At 57.0% G+C, this 15,235-nt stretch overlaps 1 protein-coding gene across 2 annotated transcripts; it reads left to right on the top strand.

Moving 5' to 3' along the window:
• Window positions 1-2,964: 2,964 nt before the first annotated feature.
• On the top strand, window positions 2,965-14,821 carry PCIF1 (phosphorylated CTD interacting factor 1). 2 transcript variants are annotated; one of them, XM_081195655.1, is made up of 16 exons: window positions 2,965-3,083; window positions 5,850-5,988; window positions 7,232-7,356; window positions 7,509-7,700; window positions 8,622-8,749; window positions 8,889-9,043; window positions 9,147-9,294; window positions 9,693-9,776; window positions 10,149-10,248; window positions 10,354-10,516; window positions 10,924-11,096; window positions 11,206-11,292; window positions 11,535-11,719; window positions 11,943-12,036; window positions 12,221-12,396; window positions 13,756-14,821. In XM_081195655.1, exons 2-16 carry the CDS (start codon window positions 5,865-5,867, stop codon window positions 14,000-14,002), a joined length of 2,181 nt encoding a protein of 726 aa, XP_081051781.1. In that variant the 5' UTR covers window positions 2,965-3,083; window positions 5,850-5,864; the 3' UTR covers window positions 14,003-14,821. The 2 variants fall into 2 exon arrangements, with proteins under 2 accessions (XP_081051781.1, XP_081051782.1); XM_081195656.1 differs by lacking the exon at window positions 2,965-3,083 and adding an exon at window positions 3,199-3,379.
• Window positions 14,822-15,235: the final 414 nt, after the last annotated feature.

The raw sequence follows: 15,235 nt of genomic DNA, 5'->3' as shown, positions 1-15,235 counted from the left end.
TATCTTACTCGGCTATGAGGGATCGCCAAAGGAGAATATGCTGGCGGTAATCCACCCCCCAACATGCTAGCTGTTGCGTTCTGCACCAGCTGCAGCCTCCGAATCGACCCCAAGGGTAGCCCCACAAAGAGCACAGTGCAGGAATTCAACAATGAGGTTACCAATGCAGGGCAAGGTCAAACTATCCTAAGGTTACCAGATGTCCCCGTTTCCCAGGGACAGTCCCTGGATTTACAAATCAGACCCCTGGCAAAATCTATCATCACATACACATCATTTGTCACCTTGGGCCACTGACAACCTCTCCACTAAAGCTACCTCACAGGATTTTTGTAAAGAAACAATTTGCAAGTGAAGGGATCGTGTACAACACCTTCAATAGATTACAATAAAGGAATAAACCAGGGCTAGGCAACCTACAAAGACAGGAGTGCCTGGCCTGCTCTGGTCCAGGAGGTCACGAAGAGTCGGACACGACTAAACGACAACAGGCAACCTAAGGCCCGTGGGCCAGATGTGGCCCACTTGCCTTCTCAATTCGGACCACAGACGGTCTGGGAATCAGCGTGTTTTTACATGAGTAGAATGTGTCCTTTTATTTAAAATGCATCTCTGGGTTATTTGTGGGGCATAGGAATTCATTCCCCCCCCCCCCAACAAAAAATATAGTCTGGCCCCCCACAAGGTCTGAGGGACAGTGGACCGGCCCCCTGCTGAAGAAGTTTGCTGACCCCTGCCTTAAGCTATCGTGACAACGGACGGGGTACTGGGAAGGCTTTGCGTGATACCCACGCCCACATCTCGTATCTCGATTTCTTTTCGTCAATAAACGGAAACCAAGAGCTCAGTGACTCCTGGACTGTTTATTGGCCCGATTATAAACAGACTGTGGAAGCTCCGCTTTTTCTGCCAACTTGCAGTCCGCCTGCAGCTGTTCTTTCCTCGAGGACGACCAGGGTTGCAACATTTAAAAGCCACCCAGACTTTTGCTCCGGTTAGCAAGTTCCAAATCCGTTTTTTCTAAGGGACTGCCCTGCCTCTGAGGGAGGAGAAGGAAAAACAATTCACACTCCTGGGTATCAGGAGCAGCTTCTTCAAAGGGTTCCGTAAAAATGCCCTATTGCCCTCCATTTCCTTTTGCACAGCAAATGTTTATGGCCCCATCTGAACACGGAAGGAGTTGCAGCATATAAAAATAAGGTGTTCTTTTTTAAAATCAACAGGGCCCCCCAAGGAAATGAAACTGCCACTTGGATGCGGGAAAAAGCTCAGCCATCTTCATCTATTTATTATTTCATAAAATGTATACACCTCTTTGATTGTAAAAAGCCCCCTCAAAGCAGTTTATTGGGGGGGGGACCCACAAAATGATCCCTGAAAAAAGCAAAACAAAAAAACACCCCCCACCATTCCATAAATTCCGGTAACACTAGGGAAAAGCTCAGCTATATTCATCTATTTATTATTTCATAAAATTTATGCACCTCTTGATTGTAAAAGCCCCCCTCAATGTAGTTTATAATAAAAAAAACCCATAAAATAATCCCTGAAAAACTAACAACATTAATGTAAGGCTTACTAAAAGTTAAAATAACACTGGACTAAAACAGATTAAAACTCGCATTAGCTTTGTAAATATTTGGGCAGGCATGTCTAAACAAAAATGCTTTTCGCAGACCTCAAAGCCAGTGCGGTTGAGTATCTGGTGTCATGAGGCAGGGAGTTCCAAAGTGGAGTTGCTTCTGCTGTTTAGGGGTAAATTGCAATAAATTACTATTATTATTATTAATGAAAGGTTGAGTTCTTGCCCAGGCGTAAGGGGAATTAAGGAGCCCCTTCTGCAGAAGGAGGTGCTCAAGGGCCCCTCGCAGGTAACCCGCTCCGAGCTTCAGCTTCTAGTTGCAACACCTTGAACTTGACCCAGACTTGCATCAGCAGCTGATGCAACCGGCAGTGCTGTGGCCCTGTCAGCACCGCAGCTCCACGGGCGCACTCTTCGCGCGGGAGAGGGATTTCCAACCTCATTCTAGAATCAAATTATTTTCTGAGCTGCGCCACCCCCCCGGCCGGGATTCGAACTCGCCTCCCCGGGCGACCCCGAGCGCGTCTCGGGTGGCGCGTCTCTCTCTCCTCCCCCCCCCCGCCAGCCCGGCAGTGCGCCTGCGCCGCCCCGCCGCGCCCCCCGAGCGGCGCCTGCGCACTTGTCCCGTCGGGGTGTGTCCGGCGCCTGCGCGCTGCTGGCCGCGGGTCCCGAAGACAAGATGGCGGCTGCGGCTGCCCGGGCGAGGCGGCGGCGGGAGGGCGGCGCAGAGCGGAGAGGCCCCCAGCAGCCCGGCGCCCCGGCCCCAGGTGAGGGCGGCGCGGCGCGGGCCCGGGAGGCGGCGCGCGGGGCGGCGGGGGGCGGGAGCGCGCGCGCGGGGGGGCGGGGGCGCGGCGGCGAGGGAGGAGGGGCCGCCCGGGGCGACGCCGCCGCCATCTTGGAAGGAGGCGCGCGCGCGCGGCCGAGAGGGGCGGGGGCGCGCCTGTGCAGCCTGTGTGCGGCTCCCCCGCCCTGCTTATCCGGGGCGAGGAGCGGCAGCGCCCCCTGGCGGAGGCGCCCCGGCCGGAAGAGCGGCTCCTCTCGCCCGCCCGCCCGGCCGGGAAGGGAAGGGGCGCCCAGGGGCCGCCGCCTCGGCCTCCTCTCCGTCCGCGCCCGCCCTCCGCCCTGCCTCCGTCCTGCTCGCCGGCCGGCCCGCCTGCCTCTCTCTGGCTGCTGCGCCGCTGGCCGGGCTGCGCTGGGCGGCCCGGCCCCCGACCCACCCTCCGTGGCCGCCGAGCCAATGGCTTCTCCCCGCCCGCCCAGCCCGGCCCGGCCCGGCCCGGCCCCTCCGTCCCCTCGCTCCCTCCCTCGCTCGCTCACCGCCGCCTCCTTCCTTGCCTTGCAGCCCCGCAGCGCCCCGCCGCCGGCCCTCGGCCCCACGGAGACCTGGCCCCGGCGCCCCGCCGCCCCAGCCGCCGCTAGCCGCCAGCCCGGGACTCTCCGGCAGCAGCCCAGGATCGTCGCCCTCGCCGCAGCTTCTGGTTCCTGGCGGAGGCCGCCCCCTGTGGGTATCTCCTCCTCCTGCTCTGCAGCCCGTGGACCTTCCCGGTGTCTCCCAGGCGGCCGCCCTGCTGGGCGCTGCACCCTCCAGAAGCTCCTCCCGTGTTCTGCTTTTCCGCCCTCCGCTGGTGTCGCAAGGAATGGAGGCTTAGATGCCCCCCAAGGGGCGGCTGAGCACCACAAGCAGCACTCTCCCCACTTTGGGGGTCTCCCTGTAGAGTTCAAAGGCATTTGCTGCCCCCAACTAAAGCCTCTTACAAATTTCCCCCGGTGTACAGTGCGTCCGACACACAAGTCAAGGTGCCTTTGCTTCTTCTCCCAAGGAATCCTGGGCGCTCTGGTTTGGGAAGGGTGCTGAGATCTCTGTGTTCAAGGCCCCAGCACCCTTTCCAAACAGCAGTTTTCTCAGATTCTGGGAGGAATCCTTCTGTATCCCAAATAATTCCTTGGACTGGTCGGGCTCCAAGCTGCTGCTCCCAGTGCCCATTTCCACACTCCAAATGGCGTCTCAACAGAGCAGAAAGCAGGAATGTTTCTCTGCCGTTGCCGCTTCTAAGCTGTAAGCTCCTTGGGGGCACGGCCTGGATTTTCAAAACATTTCAGACTCTTACCATACTATGTACAATACCAGGTAGCTGTGCCCTAGTGACAGTTCAGCCTTGTGAATAAGCCTTCAAAAGTTACGAGCTTTCTAAATAAAGGCATTCTGGCTTGCTGGGATGTAGCAGAGGAGGGACTGAGACCTCCCTTTCTCTGCTGTGTTTCTGTGCAGGGGGCAGAGGGAGGCTTTCATCCATTAGCAGCCCCTGTGGTTCCTTTGCTGGGCACAAAGGAGGGCTGAGTGCTGGCCTTGCCCCTCTTCAATTGCCCCACACTCCTTTGCCCACATACAGTTCCTTTTCACCTATGTGTGCCGGGCAAGTTCTTAAATACAGTTATGCTAATCCCTTTGGGGGCTAAAGGAGCAGGGGGTTCTGGGGGTTCATTGGCATAATTCCCTCTGTATCCTGGGGCCCAGGGGTATAACAGACTTGGGCACAAAGAGTCCTGGCTGGCGGAATATGGCTGGCGTTAGGTATGTGATCAGACAAAACCTTATTATGTGCTTAGTAGCCCAAGGGTGTCGTCTGGCCGCAGCTCCTGTCACTCCTGACCGTTGGCCTCGCTGCCTGAGGCTGCTGGGGGTTGGGGTCTGCAGCAGGTTCGCCACCCTGATTCAGCCCTTCGTGCTTTGTTCTGACTGTTAAACTTGGAGTGAGTTGATGGGAGGGGGCAAACAAGAGAGGATAAGGTCACCAATGGGGCAGATAGCCTGATGAAGCTGCCCACCCCCTCTCCCCGCCCAACATGGGCTTGCCTGTGTCTTAAGCTGAATCATCACCTAACTGCCTGAGCAGGTGTCTTGCGCAACCAAGCAGAGCTATTGAGGTTGCCTGGAGATCTGTAGTGGAACTCCTGAGAGCTAGTGTGGTGGAGTGGTTAAGAGCAGTGGACCCGTAATCTGGTGAACTGGGTTCGATTCCCCGCTCCTCCACATGCAGCTGCTGGGTGACCTTGGGCCAGTCACACTTCTTTGAAGTCTCCCAGCCCCACTCACCTCACAGAGTGTTTGTTGTGGGGGAGGAAGGGAAAGGAGAATGTTAGCCGCTTTGAGACTCCTGAAGGGGAGTGAAAGGCGGGATATCAAATCCAAACTCTTCTTCTCTTCTTCCTGCTCTGTTCTGCTACAGCCAGGCTTCAAGAGCAGGCAAGTTCAAAGGGAAGCCCAGCTGGTAGCCATGCTGAGTCTTTTGGACGCTGTTTGGACAGCAAAAGCGGGCTCCCTGGGATGCCCCCTTGAGGGACTCCTGCTCCCTCTCAGACTGAGCCTAGTGTCACACAGGCAAGGCAGATGCAGACAGCCCACCCGCCTGCCCTCGTGCCCTGCAGTGCACACTCATGCCTTGCAGTGTGCCCACAGTCTGGCTGGTGTTCCTGGAGCGTGGCTTAAAACGATCAAAAGCTCTCAAGGCTTCCAAGAGAACTTTTCCCCCTGTGCCTCCAGATTGGGTTGGCCCCAGCCCAGGACTCTGCAGAAAGGATTCTGTGGAGAAGATGGTATCTTGATGATGCCTTAACAATAGGGAAAGGAGTCAGGGTTGGCGTGGCACGCAGGGCTCTGCAGCTCCTGCTCCAGCAGAATTCGGCAGCAGAGACCGAATGGGCAGGAGGCGCATCCCTAGGGGAGATGGCCTGGGGAGGGCTGGCTGGCACCTCTCTTGATCTCCACCACTTCATTGCGTGGGGCTCTGTGTCCTCCAGCCAACCTCTTGGTTGCTCATTCTGGCTTGGGCGCAAATAGCCAGCCTACAGGCAGGGGGGTTTGCGGCCCAGAAGCTGTAACTAGGGTGTCCCCTCCCCTTAGTGCTAGTTGCCCTATTGGTCATGAATGACCGAGCCGCCCTCCAGGTGTGCTTCCCATCATCTCTGGCCAACAGCCATCTTGGCTGGGGCTGATGGGAGCTGAAGTCCAGTGTCATCCAAAGGACCAGAGTTTAGCTAACTCAGCCTGCAGGGTCTGGGCAAATAAATGCTCTTGTGGGCTTTTTTTGGTGTTCCCTGTCTTTGAGGCGCATGTGAGGTTTGCCTTTGGACCCCCAAAACTCAGGTGTGCCTGCCTGTTTTGCCAGGCAGGCCCAAGAGGGCTGTGCATGCAAGAGCTCTTCCGGTCTGGACTAGTGGGTGTGCGAACAGAGCATTTTGTGACAGCGTTTCCTTCTGTCTCCTCCAGTGCAAATGCTGAGAAATGGCCCATGAGAACCACGGCAGCTCTGGGGAAGAAGCTGCTCTGATGAGCCACTCTCCCAGCACCTCCCACCAGAACCAGCCCAGCTCCCCCAAACCTGTCCGGCAGGTCCAGGATTTGCCAGGTACTTGTTTTGTTTTTGAATTTTCATTCACTTTTTACAATACAACATTATAAAAAACACCAATTACATATCCAAGTAAATAGATTCCTTCAAATCTTGGGACTTCCACCCTCCCCTTCCCTGGAGTCCCATTTTGATCATATAACGCTGCATCTTCTCCAAACTCTCTTCTATCAATCCATATTTTCCATGATGATTGTTACACTACAAGTGAAATCAAATCCTGCCCATGTTTCCATCTGTTTACAGTGGCCTCTGATTTGCCAGGTTCTTGTTCGCTGTTAGGAGAGCCCCGCGTGGCGCAGGGTTGGGGGGGGGGGCAGAAAGGAAGGAAGCTGCATGTGGGCGCCCACCCCCCGCTCCCCCAGCCAAGCCTTCCTGACCCATAGCTCTAGGGATGCAGCCTGTGCTGGATGGGGTCGCACTCCCCATTGCGAGGACACAAGTTTGCCGCTTGGGCCGGCTCCAGGATTCAGCCCTCAGGTTTGTGTTGAGGCCAGGAGTGCATGTGCACAGGTGAAGCCAGGCTGCCAGCTGCCCTGAAATGGCCACCGTGAGACACGCCTTTGTGGCGTCCCTTTTGGATTGCTATAACGTGCTCCGTGTGAGGTTGCCTTTGAAAAGGGCTCAGAAACTTCCAGCTGGCTCAAAGAGCTGCAACCAGATTGCTGACCAGGGCTAGTTATAGGGAGCAGACGCCTCCCTTGCTAGAGCAGAACCACCGGCCTGTTTCCAGGCACAATTCAAAGTGCTCGTTATGACCTATCAAGCCCTGCATGGCTTTGGTCCAGGCCAGCTGAGAGACTTCATTCTCCCATATGAACCTGCCTGGGACCCAGGATCTTCAGGAGAGGCCACTTCTCTCCGTCCCCCCTTGGTGGGGACACGGGAGGGGGCCTTCTCCGTGGCGACTGAGCCAAGATTCTGGGACTCCCGGGAGAAGCTAGACCAGCTCCCTCTTTGCTGTCCCTCTGCTGGAAGGTGAAGACCTCCTTGTTCCAAAAGGCTTTGGGGGACTGCCTTCTTTTTAATGAAAGGCCTGGTGCCATGCTGTTTTTATCGCAATTATTTGTACGTTTTAAACAGATTTCATGCATGTATATAGTTCCATTAACGTATAATTATTTTTTATTTATTGCTTTTTAGCGATTCTTGGTTTTTTACCTGTAAGCAGCCTTGAGTCCCGGGGTATAAATGAATATATAACAATAGTGATAACAGCTCTTCTTCTGCTGTCCCTCAGATGAGCTGGTGCAGGCCGGCTGGGAGAAGTGCTGGAGCAAGCGGGAGAGCCGCCCCTACTACTTCAACCGCTTCACCAACCAGTCGCTCTGGGAGATGCCGCTTTTGGGGCAGCACGACGTCATTGTGAGTTGTCTGTCCAGCGGGCGGAGAGGGGAGTCCACAGCCAGTGGGAGGCCTGGCGCCTGGAGGCTTTCGAAAAAGGAGAGCTGCCTTCATGGGGCATGGGGGGTGGAGGGCTCCTGGTGCCCTAACTCTTCTCTTTCTGGGCTTTCTAGTCGGACCCTCTGGGCCTGAACGCCACCCCGATGCCTGCAGAAGGGGCAGTTGGCGATGCGGCTGCTGCAGCTACTGCTGCTGCTGCTGCTGCCGCTGCTGCCGCCGCCGCCGCCACTCCTGAAAACAAGATGCGAAAGCGGAGACTCTCTGAGGAGGTTCAGCCCAGCGGCAACAGCGTGAAGAAGCCCAAGGTGGGCACCGAAGGCTCCCCAGGTGTGGGGGGAGTTTGCCTTTGGGGAGTCAGTACAGAGGCTTAAAGCAGATTTCCGCTTGGCCAGACTTCTCTTCAGAAATGCATCACCGGGCAGAGTCCACAAGGGCCTCCATTAACACACAGCCCGTAAAGGAAAAGGGCATCATCCTGGCTCTTGATACTCCCGGCAGCCCCCTCCTGACACCCCAGGACCTCCCCCCCCCCCCATGCAACCTTCCAAGTCCATGGAAACACTTACTCAACCCAAGCCTTTTTGCTGTACACGCAGAGCCCTCCCTGCATCTTATCTGGAGCTGCTTTTCATGCTTCTAACACTCTGCCTTAGGCTCCTCCTAAACCGGTTCCTGCCAGTTTTGTGGCCAGGCCGCACTTCTGCCTTCCTGATAATGGGTTGGGCAGAATTTCCACACCAGTCAAACTGAAGCTTGAACGGCGTTTCTCCCCTAGGTGGCAGGCAGGGCTGCTTCTGTTTCTTGCAGAAACTTCTGAAGAAACTTTCTTGCAGAAACTTTCAGAGCAGAGGGAACCAGGCCAAATGGGTGTGGCATGTTCCCCGGAAACTGGGGCTGGCTGGCTGGCTGTTCAACTTCTTGGCAGGAAGCAGCTGTCTGCAGACACGTCTCCCTGTGGGTTGAAGTCGTCAGGGGCAACTGGGCGTCCCTGGCGTGAGCACCTCCTCTTCTTAATATTTATTGGTATCCAAATTGACCGGGTGCCTTTTTCTCCCTTATTGTCCTGCCCTTATCTTATTCCTTGTGGGAGGAGCCAAGAGATCTCTGGTAGCAATTTTGATTCAGTTCCGTCCCTTGCAAGAAGAGGAGAGATGGGTGTTGCCCTGGTCCGCCTGGCCTTGGCGCTGCCCCCTCTCCCAACGTGACCTGGCGTTTCTCACTTTCAGGTGGATGTCCCGGCAAACGCCCCTACTCAGCCAACACCCAACTCCTCCAACGCCCCTGGGGCGGCTCTGCTGAAGATGTTTGGTGTCTCTCCTGAAGACAAGCAGGCGGCTCTTTTGCGACCCACCGAGTGAGTCGCGTCCGCCTGCTCTGCCCCTGGAGGGCACTGGCGTGGAGGTGGGCTCTGGGCAAGGGACTTGGGTGCTGCTGAGCCCCACCCACAGCGACCAGGCAGTTCACAGCCTGCGGTTCTCCCCCCCCCCCTGCAGAGTGTACTGGGACTTGGACATCCAGACCAACGCCGTGATCAAGCAGAGGGCGCCCTCGGAGGTGCTGAGCCCCCACCCGGAAGTGGAGCTCCTCCGGTCCCAGCTGATGCTGAAGCTGCGCCAGCACTACCGGGAGCTCTGCCAGCAGCGAGAGGGTGAGTTCTGCCTGCAAGCTTCCCGCCCCCTTTTCCCTAGACGCCTGCCCCGTGCTGGGCGCTTCTTCCCAGAGCCCACAGCCTCCCTCCCTCCCCTCCCCAGGGATCGAACCTCCGCGGGAATCCTTCAACCGCTGGATGCTGGAGCGGAAGGTGGTGGACAGAGGGACGGATCCTTTGCTGCCGAGCAACTGTGAACCGGTCGTGTCTCCTTCCATGTTCAGAGAAATCATGAATGACATTCCCATCAGGTACTGCTGGCAGGTGGTGCTCCTAAGGTGGCCCCTGGGAGTCTCCCCCAAATTCTTAGTTAGGCAAAGGCCAGTTGCTGAAAATCGAAGGAGGGGAGAGTTGCTGTCTTGCTCAGCTCCTGCATCTAGGCCAGGCGGGCCGTTGGCCTGATCCAGTCGGCTCTACTTGGGGCATTTGTGCTCCGGGGGTCCCTGCCCCTGTCTTCGCAGCAGTGGCTCTCTGGGGTTGGACTCCCAGGGACTCTCCTTCCTCGGAGGTCTTCACGCAGAGGTTGGCTGGCCCCCTGCCTGGGATTCTTTATCTGTTGTTCCTGCGTTGCAGGGGTTGGGCTAGATGACCCTTGGGGTCCCTTCCAGCTCTCCAATTCTGTGATTCCACCTTCTTACCTGTCCTGCAGATTGTCCCGCATCAAGTTCCGGGAGGAAGCCAAGCGGCTGCTCTTCAAATACGCTGAGGCTGCAAAGAGGCTCATTGAGTCCAGGTGGGAACTTTGGCATTTCTGTCCTTGTTGTCGCTCGGGGAGTAGGAAGCTCAAGAGGGCAAGAGGGGGCGGGGGCCAGGGTCTGGCGGGCTTGCAAAAATCAGTGCAAAATGGGGAGGCTCTGTGTGTGTGTGTGAAGGAAAGCAAGCAGCGCGATTAAAAGGAAGGAGAGTCAGGCCACTCACCAGAAACGGTGCGGTGGAGGAAGGTTGTGAGGAAAAGGGAAGTGGCCAAAAGGCGGAGCACTGAGAGGGAGAGAGCAGGATGTGTTTAAAGCTGTTGCTGAGTCCTTGTTCAGTTTTAAAGGCGGGGAGAAGAGTTAGGTGCTCTGTTGGCCCAGGGTTCAGGCATGTTGCCCTCTGTGTACTGCAGGAGCGCCTCCCCAGACAGCAGGAAGGTGGTGAAGTGGAACGTGGAGGACACCTTCAGCTGGCTGCGACGGGACCACTCCGCCTCAAAGGAAGACTACATGGTCAGTTGCCTTTTGCAGGGGCAGAGCCCCCTCTGGGTATGTGTGTCCCCCTGTCTGCGCCTGGGGGCACTCCAGCATGTGTAACAGCCCTCCCCCCCCCCCCAGGACCGCCTGGAGCACCTGCGCAAGCAGTGTGGGCCCCACGTGTCGGCAGCAGCCAAGGACTCGGTGGAGGGCATTTGCAGTAAGATCTACCACATCTCTCTGGAGTACGTCAAGCGCATTCGTGAGAAGCACCTGGCCATCCTCAAGGAGCACAACATCTCTGGTAGGCGCAAGCAAGAGGAAACGTGAGCCCGGGTGGTGTCGTTGTCGAGAGCGTTGGATTCAAATCCCGTACTTGGCCCTGAATCTCACCGGGTCACCTTGAGCCAGTCGCAGTCCCTTAGCCTGTCCTCCCTTGCAGGGCTGGTGCTGCTGTGAAGATTAAGTAAGGAGAGGGAGAGCCATGTGTGACCCCTTGCGCTCCTTGGTGGGGTAAACAATAACAGCAAATCCGTCCTAGATCCATCAGCCGCTTACCCTGGCTGAGGCTGCAGACTCCCGGCCGCTTTTTGTGTTGGGGGAACGGGGTCAGGGGCACTTGGACTGGGGTGGGAGCTGCCCCTCGCCCTGCTTCCGCCAGCCGGTGTGGGCGTGGCCTGGGTGGCCCTAACTCCTCCCCTCCACCTGCAGCGGAGGCAGAGACTCCAGAGGTGCAGGACCGGCTCGTCTACTGCTACCCGGTGAGGCTGGCCGCCCCTTCCCCCCCGCTGCCAAACGTGGAGATCCACGTGGAGAACAACGTGGTGTGCGTCCGCTACAAGGGAGAGATGGTGAAAGTCAGCCGCAGCTACTTCAGCAAGCTGGTAGGTGGCAGCAGGGAGAGGAGAGTGAGACGGGGGAGGGCAGGGTCAGGCCACCCACCCACACCCCTTGCATCCCGGCATCACCTTCTCCCCCTCTGCTCTTCCTCAGTGGCTGCTTTATCGGTACAGCTGCATCGACGACTCGGCCTTTGAGCGCTTTCTGCCGAGAGTGTGGTGCCTCCTCCGCAGATACCAGGTGTGCCTTGCCCTGCTGAGCTTGGGCTGACGGGGGCAGGCGGGGGGCTGGCTGTCCCTCCAGGCTGGTGAGCCAGGTGTCCCCTCAGTCGGCTGAGGAGCTTCCCTGGGCAGATGCCTGTGACCCTGGCGAGACCACCGGGCCCTGGGCTCTTGCGGGGCTTAGGGGCTCGGAGCAGGTGGCTCGGGGTTTCACTTTAAGGGCGATCCAGTAATGAACACTCTCCTTTGCTCTCCCCCCAGATGATGTTTGGCACCGGGCTCTACGAGGGGACCGGCCTGCAGGGGGCGCTCCCGGTCCACATCTTCGAAGCCCTGCACAAGCTCTTTGGCGTGAGCTTTGAGTGCTTTGCCTCCCCCTTGAACTGCTACTTCAAGCAGTATTGCTCGGCCTTTCTGGACACAGACGGCTACTTCGGCTCGAGGGGGTGAGTGCCAGAAGGGGGCTGGCGGGAGCCCAAAGAGGCTTAGGGTGCCCTAAGGGGGAGAGGAGGAGGAGGAGGAGGAAGGACAGACAGGGGTCTCTGCCTGCTGTGTTAGACTGAGGTCACCTGTGGCTTTGGGCGTGGGTTGGGGGGTTCGGTATACCTTCCCCCAAGTTCTTTCTGCCTCCCCTTCCCTCACGGGCCCTGCTGCATCTTTCTCCTTCAGTCCCTGCCTGGATTTCTTCCCCATCAGTGGCTCGTTTGAGGCAAACCCTCCGTTCTGTGAGGAGCTGATGGATGCCATGGTGTCCCACTTTGAGGTATGCTCCCCCCTCCCCCCTTGGGGGTGTTGCTTTGCTGCAAGGTCCCATTGCCTCCCTGGTCCGTCCTTCTGGCTTCACTGTCGGGTGGGGTCTTCCTTTCTCCCCCCGCCCCACACATCTGGAGCGCCACTCGCACCTTGCCCACGTGGCTGAGGGTGCTTGTTCTTCTCCGCTGCCTTAGAAGCTGCTGGAGGCCTCCAATGAGCCCCTGTCCTTCATCGTCTTCATCCCAGAGTGGCGGGATCCTCCCACGCCAGCCCTCACGCGCATGGAGCAGAGCCGGTTCAAGCGCCACCAGCTCATTCTGCCCGCCTTCGACCACGAGTATCGCAGCGGCTCCCAGCATGTCTGCAAAAAGTAAGCTGAGAGCCCCAAACCTGCCCCTTCTTTCTCCCCTGCCCCCGTCACCCAGATGCGGTGAGTGATCAGAGAACAAAAAGGAATGCAACCTCTTTAGCAGAAGAAATGCAAACCGGCAGTAGAGGATCTGAAAAGAATTCCAGGAGCACATTGCTAAAAACATAGAAGACCAGCAACAAAACAATCCTTTAAAGACCTTAGTATCAGGAGGCTCGTCAAGGTGGTGGTTTAGACCTTTGGAAGAAAGGCCACTGAAGGGAGCAGAAGTAGCTTGCAGAGAAGCCTTCTTTGCACCTGTCTTCCCTGCCGAATCTGCAGGCCTGACTCCTGCCCCTGAGCCTAACCTTCACAGCAAGGGAGTCGTGAGGTGGCAGAGAGTTCTTAACTCAAGTGTGAAATCGCTGCTCTTCTAACAACTATGTAACTTGTCCCCTAAGATCGGCCTCTGTGGCTGAGGACTAATGAGTTACCAATGCCACACCTTTTTTAAAGGGGTTGCAAAGAGGGGGAATCTGGTAAATTAGGGGCTAGTTAGCTTTACATCTGTTTTGGAGAATCTGGTGGAAAGCGTTAAAGGTGGAATTGCCAAGCATACGGAAGAACAAGCCTGGCTGAAGAAGAATGAGCATGGCTTCTCCAAGGGCAAGGCTTCTCTCACTAACCTATTGGAATCGTTCAAAACTGTCAGCAGGCCTGTAAACAGAGGCGATCCAGATTGCATAGTGTACTTGCACTTTGAGGAAGCTTTTGACAAAGTGCCTCTTTGCTAATAGTTGTTGTTGTTTTACTTATACCCTGCCTCTCTCGCTGGGTTTCCCCAGCCACTCTGGGCGGCTCTCAACAGAATTAAAAGCCCAGTAAAACATCATGCATTAGAAACTTCCCTAAACAGGGCTCAGAAGTCATAGAATACCAGGCAAAGTCGGCTTGTTAACCCACAGAAAGCAGAGAGCAGGGGATTTTGAGCACTTCCAAGCTGCAGGCTACTATAGCAAATGTGGGCTCTTTTCGGGGGTGCTTCACCCAGCACCTCTTCTCTTCCCTGAGGTGAAGGCGCTGGCTGCCCCCGCCAGTTGGGCACCGACAGAAGGAGGAGCCCCTGTCTAGTCTGGCATCTCTCCTCCAGCCTTGTCACCTGAGATCCCTTTCACAGCAGGTTTGAGGGACTGAACTGGACGCTCTCCATGCAAAACGGGGAGTAGTGAATCTGTGAGGCCAAGCTGCATCTCCCTGGCTGTTGGCCGGGGCTGATGGGAGCTGGAGTCCAGCTCTGTGTCCCTGTTCTGTGCATTAGGACCGGGGGTGGGCCCTCGTCTCCTCCGAGGGGCAGCTCTGACCGCCTGTCTTCTCTTCCAGGGAGGAGATGTACTACAAAGCTGTGCACAACACCGCTGTCCTCTTCCTGCAAAACAACTCCGGCTTCGCCAAGTGGGAGCCCAACGCAGAGCGACTGCAGGAGCTCGTCACGGCCTATAAGCACTCGGGGCGGACCCTGGCTTCGTCTGCCTCCTCCTCCTCCTCCTCGTCTTCCTCTTCAGCTTCAGAGAAGGAGCGAGAGACAGTTCAGGACCAGAGCACCAGCCGGGAGACAACCCCGAACTAGCACACTCCTGGCTGGGCTGATGGGCAGCGGCGGTGGGAGAGGACTCTGCTCCCAAGGGAGGGCGAGGGGGCTGGCCCCACAGTGCTGGAGGCGGGGATCAGCTCCTCCGCAACGTCTGCCTTCCTCTCCAGCCCCGCAGGCCCTTCCTCCTCCCTCCCTGGGGGGCGTTCCCCCGCCCCCATATGCTCCACGCAGCGGCAGGACCGGCTCCTGGCCTCCTTGAGGTGTCCTGGGCGAGGAGGTGCCTGCCGCCCACGTCGTCGCTCCCCCACGGATCCCAGGTGGGACGGACAGCGGGGTGAGGGTCTGGCTGTTGGAGGCCAAGGGGTGGCCCAGTGCTGCAGCCGGAGGTGGGCAGTCTTCCGCGAGGGGAAAGGAGCACGAACAGAGGGAAGATGGTGGCGCCGCGCCCTGCGGTGTCCTTTGCGCTGCTCCAGCCGTGTGTCTATACTGTAAATACCTGTCCATGTGGCGACTCCGAAAGGCCATGCCGCCGCCGCCCCCCCTTCCTCTTCCTCCCCAGCTGTACCAGTTGTGTGTTTTCACCGAAGCTCTTTACTGTAACCTGTGGGGCAAGGCCGCCCCCCGTTGTGTGTGTACAGAGGTCTTGGCTGCCATTTTTGTAGTCGTCGCAGTTTTTATCCGAGGCTCCGGGCTTCCTTGGAGACCAGCAGAGGGGTTTTGTGTTTTTTAAAGGATTTTAATTTAACAGTGCTAACCATTTTATTACTTTTATCAAAAGAGCAAAGGAAAAGTCTATTTTTGATTTTGTTTCCCAGTTCTTAGGAACATTAAAACCAGCATTACGGTGCCCCCCCAGGCCTTGGCTGCTTTTCCTATGTTAGGTTGAGTTCGGGAAAGGTAGCTCACAAGGTGCTGATCCTGTAGGGTTGAAACCATGGGAAGCTTGGAAGAGGTAAAGGTGTGTCTTGTGCCTGCTAGATGAGAGGACACGCTGTGTGTGTGTGTGTGTAAAAGGGGGGGGGGTGCCTCTTGTTCTTCCTGCTCCTCCTGCTCAGCTGATGTGCAGGACTTGCTCTGATGCTGCAGAAAAGATAAGGGTGTGTGGATGTTGGTGTAACTGACACTAACACCCTAAGTGGCTCAATACACAACATCCCTTTCGGTCCAGAGACTGGGATCTCTTTCACATGCAAAGGTTGTTCATGTCTCCTCCTCTGCTCAGCTTCTGCACCAGCAGCTGCATCCAGCAGCAATAAGTTTGGGAAGGTT

This window comes from Podarcis bocagei (genome assembly GCF_964188305.1).
Source record: "Podarcis bocagei genome assembly, chromosome: 5".
Classification (NCBI taxonomy): Eukaryota; Metazoa; Chordata; class Lepidosauria; order Squamata; family Lacertidae; genus Podarcis; species Podarcis bocagei.
Note: the sequence above shows the minus strand (reverse complement) of the source record. Positions and strands in the feature narration are given on the sequence as shown.

What these genes read in the sequence shown, in the direction of transcription:
- PCIF1 (XM_081195655.1), top strand. Translation starts at nt 5,865, where the DNA reads ATGGCCCATGAGAACCACGGCAGCTCTGGGGAAGAAGCTGCTCTGATG. An exon ending in GCAGGTCCAGGATTTGCCAG is followed by an intron (nt 5,989 to 7,231) that starts GTACTTGTTTTG and finishes GCTGTCCCTCAG; the next exon opens with ATGAGCTGGTGCAGGCCGGC. An exon ending in TGGGGCAGCACGACGTCATT is followed by an intron (nt 7,357 to 7,508) that starts GTGAGTTGTCTG and finishes TGGGCTTTCTAG; the next exon opens with TCGGACCCTCTGGGCCTGAA.